General features: G+C 45.3%; 1 protein-coding gene across 6 annotated transcripts in view; it reads right to left on the reverse strand.

Annotated features, from left to right (window-relative positions):
- PIP4K2A (phosphatidylinositol-5-phosphate 4-kinase type 2 alpha) overlaps nucleotides 1-17654 on the reverse strand; it is a 204459-nt gene that overhangs the window by 48268 nt on the left and 138537 nt on the right. Inside the window, exon 1 of one of the 6 annotated variants that reach the window (XM_082193660.1) lies at nucleotides 14184-14621. The exons of the other annotated variants lie outside the window; for them this stretch is intronic. Coding sequence (XP_082049786.1) covers nucleotides 14184-14324 — 141 coding nt within the window. The 5' untranslated portion in view covers nucleotides 14325-14621. Of the gene's footprint in view, nucleotides 1-14183; nucleotides 14622-17654 lie in introns of those variants that run through there. 6 annotated transcript variants of the gene reach the window in all.

Consider the following 17654-nt stretch of genomic DNA (forward strand, 5'->3'; position numbering starts at 1 on the left):
AAAATAGATGAAAGCACCAATAGCAGTATGATTTCCTCTATAGCTCTCATCAAAAGACTCGGTGCTTCAGATCTTAAACTTGTTGCTGTATACTGGAGCACAAAGCATTGCCAAATGAAAATGAGTGAGTTTATATTCAGTAGATTTCTCAGTGCTGTTCAGCTCTAACCACTAGTAAAGACAACTTCAATCATCATGCATTTTCTATCACTTCCACATAAAAAGGTAAAGGTACCCCTGCCCGTACGGGCCAGTCTTGACAGACTCTAGGGTTGTGCGCCCATCTCACTTAAGAGGCCGGGGGCCAGCGCTGTCCGGAGACACTTCCGGGCCACGTGGCCAGGGTGACAAAGCTGCATCTGGCGAGCCAGTACAGCACACAGAAACGCCGTTTACCTTCCCGCCAGTATTTATCTATTTATCTACTTGCACCCTGGGGTGCTTTCAAACTGCTAGGTTGGCAGGCGCTGGGACAGAGCAACGGGAGCGCACCCCGCCGCGGGGATTCGAACCGCCGACCTTTCAATCGGCAAGCCCTAGGCGCTGAGGCTTTTACCCACAGCGCCACCCGCGTCCCATCACTTCCACATAGGTAAAGGTAAAAGGTAAAGGACGCCAGGACAGTTAAGTCCAGCCAAAGGCAACTATGGGGTGCGGCGCTCATCTTTCTTTTCAGGCTGAGGGAGCCAGCGTTCATCCACAGACAGCTTTTCCGCGTCATGTGGCCAGCATGGTCAAAACCCCTTCTGGCGCAACGGAACACCGTGACAGAAACCAGAGCACACGGAAACACCATTTACCTTCCCGCTCCAGCGGTACCTATTTATCTACTCACAATATTATGCTTTCGAACTTCTAGGTTGGCAGAAGCTGGGACAGAGCGACAGGAGCTCACCCCATCACACGGATTCGAACCACTGACCTTTGGATTGGCACACCAAAGAGGTTCAGTGGTTTAGACCACAGCACCACCTGCGTCCCCCCACTACTTCCACATAAGATAAAGCATGCATGGCAAGTTGGGAATTAATCCCAAGTTTAAAAATAAATAAATCATGAAGAGCATCAATTCATCTATTCATCTACCAAGTTCATGAAACTTTGGTTTTCAGGTCTTTCTTTCAGCTGGAACTCACTGGAACTCAGTTCCAGTCCCTCTCAGGTGGGTGCAATTGGCATTATAAGAAAACAAGGGAGGCATTCATGGTGAGTTCCAGCATCTCTTTTTCTAGGAAAATAGTACTGGGTGTTTTCATATCAAACCAGCAAATGGCGACTTTTTCATATAAGAGATGAGCTTGCTACTGAATTCCCCCTAAGGAAAAAGGAGAACTCAAGTTCTCCTTTATAGATATCCATTTCAAGTGCTTCTCAGCACCTTATAGCAGGCTGCAGCTCTTCTGCTATCTCTCCCTGATCATTGGCCTTCCTGGCTGTGGATGATTGTGGAGCTGGGGTCCAACAACACCTGGAAGGCCACAGGTTTCCAATTCCTTCAAGATAAATTACTTGCCTCTGTGGACTAATACCTAGAAGCTCCTAAGTTCCTTCCGTTATGCCAAAATGCAAAGAGACCTGCCACATGCAACTGAGGGAAGGTGCTACTATATTTAAAAAGTGAAAATACTCACCACTGAACAAACAGAGCAATAATAAGAGGAAGTAATGGTTAAGTGAAGTGACTTGCTTGAGTTGCTCTCACAACTAGGTACAGTGGTGCCTCGCAAGACGAAATTAATTCGTTCCGCAAGTTTTTTCTTCTGGCGAGTTTTTCGTCTTGCGAAGCACGGTTTTCCATAGGAATGCATTGAAAATCAATTAATGCGTTCCTAGGGAAACCGCCTTCAGACCAGGTCCGGGGACAGTCTGTCCCCGACCTCTTCTGAAGGCTGGGGGGGGGACAAGGGCTTTTCTTCCCACTGCCAGCCTTCAGAAGGCTGTTCTGAAGGCTGGCGGTGGGAAAAAAGCCCTTCTTCCCACCTCCCGCCCCACAAGCTCCGGGGACAGGAGGGCTTTGCTGCCGACCGCCAGCATTTTAAAAGCCCCTGCTGTCCCGGGGTGATTTTAAAATGCTGGGGGTCGGCAGCGAACGCTTCGCTCCCGCCCGCCAGCATTTTAAGATCGCCCGGGACAGCAGAGAAGTCTCCGCTGTCCCGGGAAGGCAGGCGGGGGGGGGAGCAAAGACTTTTGCCCCCCGCCGGCCTTCAGAAGAGGTCCAGGACCTCTTCTGAAGGCCGGCTATGGGCGAAAGTCTTTGCTCCCGACCGCCAGCAATTTAAAACAGGTCCCCGGAGATTTCCCCATGGGCTTTCGTCTTGCGAAGCAAGCCCATAGGGAAATTCGTCTTGCGAAGCGCCTCCAAAACAGAAAACCCTTTCGTCTTGCGGGTTTTCCGTCTTGCGAGGCATTCGTCTTGCGGGGTACCACTGTATTACATTTTCCCTCTTGCAGAACCACTACCACCAGATTCATACTTTTCATATTAATGGGAGGTATTACCAAAAAGTACATTCTACAGCGCATTAGAGAACGCAGCCAAAAGACAGATTTCCTGGCTAACAACATACACCAACTATAGCTAATGATAGCTAAGGCATGTGTACATATGGCATTTTACATACTAATGCATCTACTTCAATCATGTGCTAGAAATCAGCAGCATTAGCTATTATGACAGCCATTTTTCATTTCAGATTCCTACTGCCTTACTACTTAGCCACTCTGGGAATATAAATTTAATGCCGAAGTTGTAGAATATAAGGGATGGAAAATAAGCTTGATTCTTCAACCTGTAAGATCCTATCTCCGTTAATAGTTTTGAAGTTAAGAACCTATTTTGTATGCAGTTTTTGCATATTTTGACCACTCTGATTTGGAATCCAAGTGATGTCATCTTATATTAGGGGGAAGAGATTGTCTTCTAGAAGGCACCTGTAATGCTAAACCAGACAATGGCAAAGAGAAGATTGTAGCTGCTTTGTTCCTCCTGTGTTGCCATTGCTGCACTGAAGTGAAATAAACTGGGGTTTCCTCAGGAACTCGCCCATTCATGCTAAGCCATGGTTTGGCTTAGCTTTACATATGAACCAGCTCATAGTCATGGGGGCTGATTGCTATAACACTAAACCAGCATACAAGGGGTCCCATGTCTTCAAGAGTGCAATTAACTTAAAGGCATATTGAGTACTTTCATCTTGTCTGCATTCAATCTGCTCAACTGAAAAGCATTTTGGGGAAGTGACTGCATGTTATCTAGCAAGCCCATCAGTCCTAATAATTATGCTGCTGATGCTACTGTAAACAGTCTTGAGAAAGTTTGCCAAGAAAAAGCAGATGATTCAGTGATAGAATAGGGGTGGGGGCAATGGAAGACTGCGTACCTCTAACCAGAAAGAAAATCATAAAGTGAAAAAAGTATTAACTGTAAAGAAATGAATTACGTTGGGGGGCTTGCCATATGCTTTAATACCAAGCTAACTTACTCCAGAGTGATGTGCTCTATGGCAACACAAAGACAACCTTTTTATATGTGCTTTGGCACCAGTTCCAGCATCACCACTCAACAATGGTGATACAAGATTTACAATACTAAAATCAGCATAGAAACACAACTTGCAGCTCAGCTTAAACAATAACAAATGCACAAATTAATGGTTGCATATGCACTTCATGGTACCTTGAAAACCAATGTCTTACAATGCATGGGCAAAATCTTTGCCCCTCTCAGCTTATGCTGGGAGGAAACAAAACATGATCCGTGGACTTAGCATTTACACCCCAAACAGAGATAGTGAATTGTTTTGCACCCAACAAACCCTGATCAGTAAGCCAAGAGCAAACACTGGCTAGAGTTCATGGTTTGTTGGGTACAAAACAATGCCCAATCCTCATTTCGGGTGGAAATGCTAAGCCAGGGATCATGCTTTGTTTCCTTCCCAATGTGAGTGGGGAGGAGGAAAAGAGCCCTTTTAGGCACATACATAGTAAACAGCTAACAAAAGGTTTACTGTGGTGTGTCAATGGTGCCACTGTCGTTGACAGTGACGGGATGGTCTTTGGATTTTCTTTGGCCATCACAAGGTGCATTACATGGTTATATTGGCAAATCTATAGCTTACGTCTCGAGACAAGTCAAGTGTCAAAGTCTTACTTGTAATCAACAGATTTTAGGAGTATCCACACAGTATCAAGAGTGCCACCAAGAGAATGCTCAGATCAAGCCAGCCTGAGGCTAATTATACAGACTCTGCTTCTGAGATGGTTGTACTTGCAGTTCCAGAAAATGCCACAAAACCCTCAACAGGTTCAGAGAAGATACAGCAATTCCAAAAGGACAAAGGACTGCCTACTAGGGAAAATCATGTTAACCGAACATGGTGTTGCCCCAAAGGAAGCAGATGTGGATACTGCTTTACCCCACGAAAAGGGATGGGAATCTTGATACTATTAATGAAGTAGCAGTTGTCTAGCAAATGTACTATGTTGGTGACATGTAAAATATTACATTTCTATTTACAACTGAAGTTACAGGAACTAGCACACACATATATGCCCATTGATTTTTAATTCCAGTAGTGCGAACTATTCTATTCTAACCTTAATAGAAAATAAGGTTTGCATACATGAATTCAATCTCTAGATCATGGGATTTCAGCAGATGCAAGTCAGATCTGCAACCAAATTCTGCACAGTCCATCACTGGCATTCAGAATTCCAACCACTGCATTCCATCCTCTCCCACCCCCACTGGAGTTTGTCAACATTCTATGCTCACTGAGCATGCTCAGTCCGCACTGGGCTGTTCTGGACATTCTCCTTAAGGCTTTTCTAAAGATGCACTTCTGCAAACTTTGAAGTTCCCGAGACTGCTAATACCTCCCTCTTGTTGCTTGGGCAGTGCCACTTTGACTGCATGAGCACTAGAACTCACAGTTTGAACAATGAAGTGGAAATTACATATTAGGTTTCCAGTATTTCAGAGTTTTACAAACTAAAAGCCTTCAGCAAGATTCTTCTTCCCTTTTGCCAATGCCTTCAACTATGTTAGGATTTACTGTCTAACCCTATGCCCAGTTGGGGTTTTGCAACTTAAGTAACTCTGCCTGCTTTGGTGTAATTAATACAGTGTTTCATTTCCTCACACTGGCTTCCCCAAGAGAAGTACCATCCAGTGGTACCTCAGGTTAAGTACTTAATTCGTTCTGGAGGTCCGTACTTAACCTGAAACTGTTCTTCACCTGAAGCACCACTTTAGCTAATGGGGCCTCCCGCTGCCGCCGCGCTGCCGGAGCCCAATTTCTGTTCTTATCCTGAAGCAAAGTTCTTAACCTGAAGCACTATTTCTGGGTTAGCGGAGTGTGTAACCTGAAGTGTATGTAACCTGAAGCGTATGTAACCCGAGGTACCACTGTATTTTTCCATGTATAGGATGATGCTTTTTGCTAAAAAAAAAAAAAAAGGCAAAAATTGGGTGTCGTGTTATACACGGATAGTGAATGCAGAGAAGGGATGTGTGATTAATAGCCTGCTGGCGATTGGTGGCTGTGGCAAGGCGGGCAGGTGATTGGCGGCTGTGGCAAGTGGGTGGGAGGGCTGCTGGTGGCGGTGAACTGGCAGACAATTGGCTGCAGCGAGGTGTGCGATCAGCAGTGGTGGGCAGGCGGGTGAGTGATTGGCGGAAGTGACCTCCCCACCCCACCCCACCCCAAAAAGCTGAACAACTTAATTTCTTAATTTTGGGTTAAAAAAGGGGGATCATCTTATACACGTCTTATACATGGATATGTCTTATACATGGAAAAATATGGTATTCAAAGAAAAATCATCCTCCAACAGTAACAGGGTTACTAGACATCAGCTCAGTGTTTTTTTAAAGTCTGCTAATACTGGGTTGGGGAGGGCAAAAAGTAAAGATACACATGGAAGGGGGCCAAGTTAACCCTCAGCTCTGCAGGTGGAAGTTCAGAATACAGTGGTGCAATCACCTCGGGTTAAGAACTTAATTCGTTCTGGAGGTCCATTCTTAACCTGAAACTGTTCTTAATCTGAAGCATCACTTTAGCTAATGGGGCCTCCTGCTGCCACCGCACCACCGCTGCACGATTTCTGTTCTCACCCTGAAGCAAAGTTCTTAATCCGAGGTAAGATTTCTGGGTTAGCGGAGTCTGTAACCTGAAGCGTATGTAACCCAAGGTACCACAGTACATCCTAAAGCTGCAAGTATATATGGCATGAGGCATTATCACCTGCGCTAAAGGAAGAGCAAGGCATAAGACTATCTAAAGCCATACAAAGCAGCATCATTACAAGAGAACAAACAGCTCCTTTTCTCTATCAAGTTGGAAGATAGAGGTAGAAAGAAAGTTGTCCCAGAGATCCAATATAGACAACCCTCTCTTATCTTTTAGGGAGTTGGACAACATAGGAAGGCAAGCACCACAGGGCTCATGATCTTATCTTTGCACTACCATCCCTCCAAGATGCCCTGTATCCATTTGGACTCATTCTATATTTAAAGAATCACTGCCATGCATGAATATTTTGGGAATTTGTGTTATTCTCCTGTAAGGTCACACATCTTGCAAGTTCCTTTACTTAGTAAGAAGAGTGGATCTGGTTCTTGTAAATGAGTCACATTTTAGAAAGAGAGAGATAGTCTGATCTGCCTACTTAAGATGTCCTATGGGTTTGCAGATGCTACCACAGTAACTATAGCAACTGCTGGTTTGAATAGTTTGCGTTAAATGTTTAAAGTGCAATCTTTCAACTTTTTCCACCATGTTATCTGCTCTAAGTATAAAATGCGTAACCTTTAGTGCTGTAGCTTTCCCTCAAACATGAAGACCACTTATGTAATGCCAAGCCATCTTAATCAAGCAGGTGGTTACCACTCAACAAAGATTGGCCTTTGTACCAGAGGGCTGGAAAACAGCAAACGTAACACTAGTTTTTAAAGATTAGGGGACCAGAATCCAGGAAGGTGCAGGTCAATTTGCTGAATATCTGTTTCGGGTAGATTGGGGACTATGTTCAAGATAACATGAATTGTGGTATAGCCAAGCCTACACAAGAATTAGTCTTAACGAAAAAGAATCAGCATGGCTTCTCCAAAGGCAAGTCCTGTCTTATGAACATTTTAGCATTTGTGGGGAGTGTGTCAGGCATATGGACAGGTGTGAGCCAGTGGACATCATATACTTAAATGTTCAAATAGCTTCTGAGAGAAGCTCTCAAAGGCTCCTGAAAAAACTTAGCATTCATAGGATAAGAGAACAAGTCCTCCTATGGATTGATAACTCGTATCTCAAGTTAGGGTTAGCAGCAAAGTGACTCAAGTTTGCAAACACCAAATTATTCAGAGTGGCAGCAGATTCAAGGGCTCCGTTCGGAGCTCTCGGCAAACTGAGTGAATTGGGCAATAAATTGGCAGGTATTGTAGAATGCATTGACTTATTATATCATACCTGACATCTTAACTGTGTCTTCAATGTTCCATTATGACTGACAGTTAGCATTACTAAATGCACAATGCATCGAATGATTTCAATCCTGTTTTGGATGGCCCAGCTTTTATGATATTGGCAGTCACTGCAATAGCTTTTAGAAATTCAGAACAAGCCAGTCCTGGAGTTCTACACATCGGATTTCCATTGAGAAGAATGCAAATCAGATCTATAGCCCCGTAATTTAGCCAACATGGTGCAGCATGAGAGAAGGTCTTCCTACAGTTTGGCCTGAAAGACGTATTCCCCCCCCCCCCCAATTAAGAATGTAAAAAGAGCCTTCTGGATCAGGCCAGGGGCTCATCTCACCCAGCCGCATCATGTTGTCCCAGTGGCCAACCAGATGCCTGTGGGAAGCTGGCAAGCAGGATCTGAGTGCAAAAGCCTTCTTCCCCTTCTGTGGTTTCCTGCAATTTGCTTATAACTTTCAACCATGGAGGCAGAGCATAGCCATTATGGGTAGGTAATAGCCAACAATAGCCTAATCCTTCGTGGATTTGTCTAATCCTCTTTTAAAGCCATCCAAGTTGGTGGCCATCACTGTCTCCTGTGGGAGCAAATTCCAAAGTTTAACTATGTGCTGCATTATTATTTTTTTGGTCTGCTCCCCTATCTACTTTCTCCACACCAGGCATAATTTTATATACCTCTATCATATCACTTCTTAATTGCCTTTCCTCTAAACTAAAATGCCCAAATGCTGCCATCTCTCCTCATAGGGGAGCTGTTCCACACCCTTGATCAGTTTTCTCACTCAGTTAAGTCAGAGCACTTTGAAGATTGTCGGATGCTTGCATGTCCTCACATTTTCAGGGCTAAACCCAAAGTTAGTCAACACGTAGACTGACTGGGGTTTTATGGGAGAGCAGCGGGTAAGTCACATTGTGCCAGAGTTGCACTATGTACTCTAAGGCCATGGTCTTGAACAGCAGGGACAGTCTATGCTTTACATACAGGACTCCCTGATCCTGAATGGGGTAACTGTGCCCCTGAAGGACCAGGTGCGCAGCCTGGGAGTCATTTTGGACTCACAACTGTCCATGGAGGCGCATGTTAATTCTGTGTCCAGGGCAGCTGTTTACCAGCTCCATCTGGTAAGCAGGCTAAGACCCTACCTGCCCGCGGACTGTCTCGCCGGAGTGGTGAATGCTCTGGTTATCTCCCGCTTGGACTACTGCAATGCGCTCTACGTGGGGCTACTTTTGAAGGTGACTTGGAAACTGCAATTAATCCAGAATGCAGCAGCTAGACTGGCGACTGGGAGTGGCCGCCGAGACCATATAACACTGGTCCTGAAAGATCTTCATTGGCTCCCAGTACGTTTCCGAGCACAAAAGTCCACTGAGGTCCAGCTCCAAGGGCCTTCTGGCGGTTCCCTCACTGCGAGAAGTGAAGTTACAGGGAACCAGGCAGAGGGCCTTCTCAGTAGTGGTGCCTGCCCTGTGGAACGGCCTCCCAGCAGATGTCAAGGCAATAAACAACTATTTTACTTTTAAAAGACAACTGAAGGCGGCCCTGTGTTTTAATGTCTGATGCTGTATTGTTTTTAATATTCGGTTGGAAGCCACCCAGAGTGGCTGCAGAAACTCAGCCAGATGGGCGGGGTATAAATAAATTATTATTAATTATTATACATAACATTTCACTATAGATGGCTCCATTCTCCATCCCAACCCCAGATGGGGCTGGCAAGAGGCCTTAAAAGGGCTTAAGACATAGCATTACTGGGAGAGGTCCACCCCATTCTCCAGCATTACAAACCTGGGGCCACATAAAACCCTCAAACCAAAGCAAAGAGCCAACCTAAAAGTTAGGTCTACCTACACTTATGTTACAAATGAATTCTAACCTTTTTCATTCTTATATTCAAGTTTGAAGCCAAGGCTGTTTTCATAGCCTCCTAAAAATAAAAGTCTATTAGTGATGCTGTCAGCATATGAAATTAATGGGCTTGGAACAAAAGATTATCTATCTTGTAATGCCCAGCTGTATTCTGAGGAAAGCAACCTTACCCTGAAACTCTTCTTCTTGCTCAAAATGGAAAGTCAATATTGTTTTGGCCTTGCGCCAATCTGCACTTGCATGATCTGCATATCTATCAGGCTAGGTGCTCCATGAGCTAGTAGTAGCTGCTGGTGAAAGCTCAGAAGCTTATTTTAAGCACTCACTGCTCAAGTGTTGGAGTGTGGGGGGGTAAATTACAAATTACTTTTGCTCCAAGCCATTTGGGCAAGCATTTCTAAGCAGAAAAGTTAGCTCTACCCCCAAGAAATTATAGCATGAAAATGTGATCATACCAGTGCTAGTAAAATATATATATATTAAAAAGGGCAAAAACTCATTAACTAGCAACAATAGCACTATATTTTTAAGAAGTTGCTGTTTTTTGTTTTTGAAAATGAAGGCAAATAAGAGTTTTCTATTATTTTATTATTATTATTATTATTATTATTATTATTATTATTATTATTATTATTATTATTATCATTATTATTATATGGTCCTTACTCATGGGGAAAGCTGCTTGTTAGAAACACTGTTCACAGAAAGCTTTTTCATTCCCAGACAAGAAATTCCACAGATGTTCACTATGATATGAAACAGGATCGTGGGGATTATAAAAATGTTGCAATCAGTTCTTAGCAAAGGCAGAAGAGACTCTGCTCTACCCACTTTCCAAGTAGCAATTTTCTGTGCCAAATGGGATGAGTGAGAGGACTCCTCTCCACCCAAGATACTCTGCACAGGTTCCAAGGAAGCTGTAGACAAACACAGAACACAGTTATGTACTATTCAAAGCCTACACACACAAATGGCGAATGCATTCCTATAACTCTTAGTATTTACCATATTTTTCACTTTATAGGATGCACTTTTTCCCTTCTAAAAAGTAAGGGAAAATGTGTGTGCATCCTATGGAGCGAATGCAGGCTGCGCGGCTAAGCCCAAAGCCAGAACAGGGAGACGGAGCGCTGCACAGCGCTCTGTCTCGCTGTTCTAGCTTGGGGTTAGCTGCTCAAAGCCTCTGCAGGGCAGTGGGGTGCCTACACCCCATGCCCAGCAGAGGCTAGAAAGGCTGTCCCCGAAGCCAGAACAGCAAGAGGCTATCCCAGAAGCCAGATTCCTCTTGCTGTTCTGGCTTCTGGGGTTCAGAATTTTTTTCTTCTTGTTTCCTCCCCCCCAATCTAGGTGCATTTTATCGTCCGGTGTGTCCTATAGAGCGAAAAATACAGTACTTTCCCTTATGCCCAGGACTAGACAAAGGTGCAGGAATCTAACAATACCTACAAAAGGTATAGAATCTGTAGGGGTGGGGAGACGAGCCATAACATATTTGCCCAAGGTTGGCATCTAAAAATATAAAAAGCTCAAACTGGCTTAGGAATTTGAAATATATTTTTCCAGCATTGCCTATAACGCTTTGGTCATTTAAAAGAACCGTCATTCCAAGACACGCACTTACAAAATAAGAGTACTTAAAACCGTATTTTCTTTTCTTCTACAAGTTTAGTTAAGAGCATGTTTCTGCAATTTCTTTAATTCTAAACATACTCTGGTTTTTCTTCAGATTTTACACTTTTCACACTTTAATTCTACACTTGTGGTTTCAATGTATTCAGTATGACTTCAACATTAGTATCTTACAAAAGCTGCTCAGTCTGGTAGAGTTTAAAAAGAAGTTAAAGCTATGAGGGAGACAACCTAACGATTGCTAATCTTTATTAATGACTTTTAAATTCCCTTTTCAAATTAATTTACCTTATCTTTTACAAGTCTAGCCCTATGGCCCCATTCTTAGCAGATCAGGCTGCTTCTAAGTTAACACATGTTCCAAGTAGTCTATTAAGTTATGTATTTAGAAGTACTGCATCTAGAAAAATTATTTTGCCACTGCAAGACTTGAAGTTAAAAAACATGGTGAAAACTCTGCACTAAAAGTTACAGTTCAACATATCCTGCAGCTTCTCATCCTACAAGACAAATCTGTTACAATTATTTTAATGTCAAAGTCATCAACCCATGGCATTTACTACCTCAATCAATAGAAAACGAGTCTGATTACATTATCAATTATTCTGAGATAACCCCTGAACTTGCCTTCATCTCTTGAAGATGTAAACAAATCAGAGGTTAAAAGAGAACTGAAGAGTCAACAACCCATCTCTCTCATTTATCATAAGGCGGACGCCACAGGTGATGCTTTCACAGTTCCACAAGCCCAAGCCTAGATTGCTACCAAAGGGTCTGTGGCTCAGAAGTGTGAAATTATTTCTTGTATACAAAAGAGGTTCTTGGGTGATGAGACCTAGGACAGTGACCGAAGATGGACACATTTGTGTAAATATACCCACATGCAATGCTCTGATGCTGTGCTCGGTTTTCATATTTTAAGACAAAGTTTCCACATAGAATCACTCTTCCTTGGATGAAAAGCTTTAGTTAAAACGATCTTCACTTGCTGTTGGGGAAATATGAAGATGGAGAGCCATTACACAGTTTAGCACAACTTCCAATATATCTAGATGCCAAGAATAAGTCTGAGAAATGAGAAGTCTAGTAACTCTGCTTCAGGATACTTGTTAGCCAACTTCCCCCTAACACAGATACGTTTCCCAAGAAAGATAGTATTATGCTGTTTCTGGATAAAGAGGATGATTAGTCACCAAACCACAAACCTTACCTCAAGAAGCAGCATAGCACCACTGCAAGAGAACAGAGGGAATAGCTATGAAAGTTATCATTAACATCTTAAAGTTGCATACAAACCTGCACTTGTGCAAAGGGCAATGCCTGTGCAGTGGTGGATATTTCCCATATATGTACAACAATGCATTTGCAAAACAATTCTCAACCACACAAGTGTATTTGCAAAACAATGCACTTTTCAAGAAAGAGAGGGGAAGTGTGTAGGCAGCAGAGAGGATTTGGAAGTAGCTAGGTTTGAAGATCAAAAGGCAGCCCGATTTAGCTTCTGGTAAAAGCTGCCAATATAGGCACACAAGTTCAGTGGGAGAAATTCACGGTCAGTTTGTTTTAAGTAACTGAAGTAACTGAAAGTAACAAGACAGCAAAGGTTTCTGTCCAAGCAAAGTAGGGAGAGTCAGCAAATTGCAAATATCAGAAGTTCACAGAACAGATTGTGCTCCTCCCCCCCCTTCCCCAATCTCAAGGGCAGTTTGCAGCAGCACCTTGAACAGAAAACCTTGCAGGTCTCGTCTGAACACACTTGCATAACTGAAGTATCATCACTTTAACCAGGTGAACACAACCCTAACAAGGTAAGACATTACACATGTTTTTTACTTGACAAGTCAACACCCCTTTTCTTGTTTAAAGGCTTTTATACATAGTGCAATCCAAGCTTCAAGCATCTTAAGTCCTACTACAAAGTACATCCTAGAACAGCCAACATTGAAACCAGACATGCGTAGCCATCAGAACTAGTTATTTTCAAAGCTTGCTCATAAATAATATTTGGCTGAAGTCACAAGGTCCTATCATTGCCAATATTCAAGCTGATATGCTACAACTCTGCCAAAAGCCAGGAGCCAAGTCTCACATTTCTGTTCTCCTTGATCTGATCAGATCAACACGGCACAGGTAGAAGCGCCGCTACCAACAGAGAAGCAGAACACTGCAGTACTCCAAGGCAGCAGCATGCCTCTAGCTTCCTTACCGTAGCAGTGTTTTATCTCAGACATCATTAATCGCCCTGCCTCCCAGCTACACAATACTGATTATGTTGGGGGTTGGTTGGGGGGGGGGGAAGATGGTTTGCTGTGCATGTATAACAGATCCCAGCACTTCTGCAGCCTGACATATTTTTTTACCACTACTCAGCAAAATGCATCCAACCTGGACAGCAGCAAAGCCATTAGCCCAGTGGCAAAACACACACAGCTCCTACCATTAATCTAACGCTGCCCAACTGTCAACCATCCCCAAGACGCACTTAAATAAGAGTAGCGTTTGTTTAGCAGATTCCCACCCCCCAAGCCCATTTCAGGGCAAGAAGTACAATCAGCTAGCACAGTGAATATAAGAACGGTATTGCTTTGAGGTCCATTTAGTCGCCACAGCAAATAGTGATAGCAGCTACCAAGTACTGGGATGCCCATAGCCCTATACACAAGGTTGTGTGTGCATGCCACAGAGAAAGGTGCACAAAGAGAAAATATAAGGCAGGGTGTACGGCACACCCATGGCTTTTGCCACCCCAAGGGCAGTACACCTCTGAACTCAAGTGCCCAAGGGCACATTCCTACCCTACAGGCAGAGAAGCACACAGACTACCCCACAGGTGAAGACATTTCATCTTTCCCCTTTCTAACTACACTAGCCAGTCCCCATCCTCACTAGAAGCTACTGGCAGGAATCCCCTATAAAACAGAGAAAGGGGGTGGGAGAGATGGGCGGATTAAAAAGAGAAAGTGTGCATATGTGGGGGGGGGGTTGCAAGTACGTGCTCCCTTTCAGAACTGCTAAATGGGGAGGTAGATAGAGCTACGGGGAAGGTACTGATCCGGAGTATGGGAAGCGAGGGGGCACAGAGAGAGGCCCCGCATTGACAGGAGGAGGAGAGGGGTGGAGGGAGGAGGCGGAGGTTGCGGCGGAGACGAAGGGGCCTCCGCCGGGCCAGCAAAGCAACCACCCCCCGCCCTAGGAAGCGCCGGCTCTTACCGAGTGGTTCACCCCCCACATGAGGACGCTGAGCAGCGGGTCGCTGGCCCGGAAGAGCTTGACTTTCTGGGCCACGAAATGCTTCTTCTTGGTCTTGGTCTTGCTGGCCATAACGGACACGATGTTGCCCGGGGCCGCCATGGGAGACGCCGAGGAAGCAGACGCGAGAGGAGCAGGGCAGAGAAGGAGGGACGGCGATGCTCCCGCCGCCGACACAGGAGGAGGTGGAGCAGGGACCGGCAGGGCCGGGAGGAGAGACGGAGCGCGGCTCTGGCTGCGCGGCGGACGCTAGCGCGGTTGCGGCAGGAGGGAAGCGGCGGGCTCGTCCCTGGCGCTGCTGCTGCTGGTGCCGCAGCTGCTGCTGCTGCTGCTGCTGCTACTGCCGCGAGACGCTGCCAAGCGCATCCTGGCCGGGCCGCCTGCGCCGCCGCCGCTCGCTGAAATGGCCCCGCGCGCCGCCTCCGCCTCCTCAGGCCACGCCCTCTACCCTCCTACGGGGGGGGGAGGCCGCCGCCGCCACTGCCTCCAGCCTACTCCCTTGGCCCCGCCCACAGAGGCATCGCGCTCCCAGCGGCGGAGTTGCGAGGCGAGGTTGCGGCCGAGCCAAGGCTTCTTGCCTACTAAGGAGCATGCGCGGCACTTCTGGGCATGCGCGGCGGCCGAATGTGAAGCCGCCTTTCCTCCTTTTTCACCAACTCCTTTTCCCCCTTTTGCCCGACGCCTCGTTCCGAGCGTTCTTCTGCTAACTTCAGACAAGTTGGTTGGATTGTAGGTGGCGGGACATTGACTGGTTAAAGTCTCTCCTGACGAGTAATGGAAAACTGGTGTTGGTTGGTGGGTTCTCCCGGTTTTTAAATTGTTCTGAAGACACGTTTTGCTGTTGTAAACTGCTTTCGAGATTTTTTTTTTCATGGGAGATAGGTCTGGGTCCGGGGAAATGATCGAATAAATGGTCTTCTGCTTCTCGTCCCGATTATCACATCAAGTAGATTGGACAAATGTAATTTTAAGTTGTTTGAAAACTGTTTTCAATATTGTGTTATAATATGTTTACCAGATTTTTTATCAATGAATCCGGGGACACTTTTCTTTTTTCTTTTCTTTTTTTCTTTTTCCCCCCTTTTTTTTTGAAGCTGAGTAGCAACAGGGAGTCAGTAGTGGGGATGGTGAGGCAAAAGACCCTGGGCCCAAGCACACATGCATATTGTATAAAGGTGCAAAGCCCTTCTTTTGCACCCTGTGAAACCTAAATGCGCAGAGTTTTTAAAAAACTGGGCAATGGCCGCCCGCCCGCAACTTCCAAGCCTCCCTCAATCAGTCAAAATGAAGGGGGAAGGGGGCAGGAGATCTATACCGCCAGACATGCCCGGTTCCCCTTCGACAGTGGTGGCAGTAGCGGCAGCCTCAGCAGCCTGGAGCCAGCCTGGTAGTGCAGTTGGCTCTGGCTGGCTTCAGGAGCTGCTCACTGCCATGGTGCCCGCCATTTTTCCTCACTGGGACATCATATGGGGACTTCCAGTGAGGAAAAATGGTGGGCTCCATGGCAGCGAGCAGCTCCTGAAATCAGCCAGAGCCAACTGCGCTACCAGGCTGGCCCCAGGCCGCTGAGGCTGCCACTGCCACATTTCCTGGGGACAGATTTGCAAATCTTGGGACATTCCGGGGACAGAATTTGTCTGGGGACAGATTTGCAAATCCGGGGGCTATCCCTGGGAACCAGGGATATCTAGTAACCCTATGTTACTTTAGGGACTTTAGGGTGAAGGGCAGGTGGGTACGTACGTACGTAAGTAATGTAAGTGAACACATTAACAAATCTCCTTAAAATGCCTTTTAAAATATTAAGTTGCAACCCAACCCTATCCTGGAGAAACCTTAACATATAACAGTTGTTTTTATTGCATGGAAATGGAGGATCTTCTTTTTGAATTACAGCCTATCCTGTTCTGCACACTGGGTAGAACAAAATTGGACCTTGAGGCTTTGCTGCCAGAGGCAGAGAAGCAACTGGTGCCTCCTGCCTCCCATGTACCCAAGGCCAGTCAAGTTCTTTTTGGCATCTGATGCAACAAATCTCACAGATACTTGACAAGAAAAATACAATAATAATAAATTATATAACTATCACTTTACTGCCCTCTCGTGACACTCAAAATCAGTTCCCTGAGGCAGCTGCTATGCCTAATAGAAGAGTTGGCTAGAGCAAAGATAACGTTGATACTAAATTTCACTGCGCCAGCAGAATGAGATGCTACACTGTTGTAATGAATTTATATTAGAGTTGCAACACAAATGCTGCTAGCATGCTCTCTGCACTGGTGGGATTCCGCCAATGCAAGGGGGAAATTTTGCAAGGTGGGTGTAGTGGGGAAAGGGCCACATTTATTTAGTTCAAGTCTCATGCTGGCTTGAGCCAGGGCCTAACTACTTCTGAGGTTAATTACATGGATGCAATTAACACACAGGTCTTTTGAGCCCAGAGACCACTTGGAAGATTAGCTCTTTATCTTACCTCTCTGAAACTGCTGCCTGCATTTTAGGGCAGTGGTGGCTAACCTGTGATGTTGTTGGGACCACAGCTCTCTCTCACAATTCCCAACTACTGGCCATGTTGGCTGGGGGCTATGAGAGTTGGAGTCCAACAACATCTGGAGGACCACAAGTTCCCCATCCCCGCTTTAAGGGAAGCTTCTACAGTGGTACCTCGGGTTAAGTACTTAATTCGTTCTGGAGGTCCGTACTTAAGCTGAAACTGTTCTTAACCTGAAGCACCACTTTAGCTAATGGGGCCTGCTGCTGCTGCCGCGCCGCCGGAGCACAATTTCTGTTCTCATCCTGAAGCAAAGTTCTTAACCTGAAGCACTATTTCTGGGTTAGCAGAGTCTGTAACCAGAACCATATGTAACCTGAAGCGTATGTAACCCGAGGTACCACTGTATTCATGCCAGTGGGAGCTTCCTTTGAAATGCAAAGAGCAGCTTCAGAAAGGAGATTTTTCTTGTGACTGGGAAGGAGAGAAATGTGCAAATCACATTTACTGTAGTTTGACCCTTACCCTGTGTTGATGGTGTGATCTGTTACATCTGTGAAACCGGTGTTGTAAGTAAAGACACTCCCACTGGAGTTAATGGAGAATCTCATAACCTGATAGAAGGAATGGGGTACAGAAGGAAGATGAACTGCTGAGATCAGCCCCAAGCTACTTTTCTTTGCATGGAGAGAAATGTGTGGGTATCTTGCATCTCTGATGGCCACAGTGCTCAGCAATGACAACAGCAGGTAAATGCACATAATGTAACCAAACTTGCCCTCAACCATTGTGCAGATCATTTTGCACCCGTTCAGGTTACTGAACATATAAGAGCATATAAGGAAGCAAACAGAAACATTAGATCAAGATTTGAAAGGGGGGGGGAATGAGCGTGCATAGAGAAAGCTCCACCCGCTGCAGCAGTAGTGCCAGATAAGGAA

The sequence above is a fragment of the Podarcis vaucheri genome (genome assembly GCF_965113315.1).
Source record: "Podarcis vaucheri genome assembly, chromosome: 12".
NCBI classification, from domain to species: Eukaryota; Metazoa; Chordata; class Lepidosauria; order Squamata; family Lacertidae; genus Podarcis; species Podarcis vaucheri.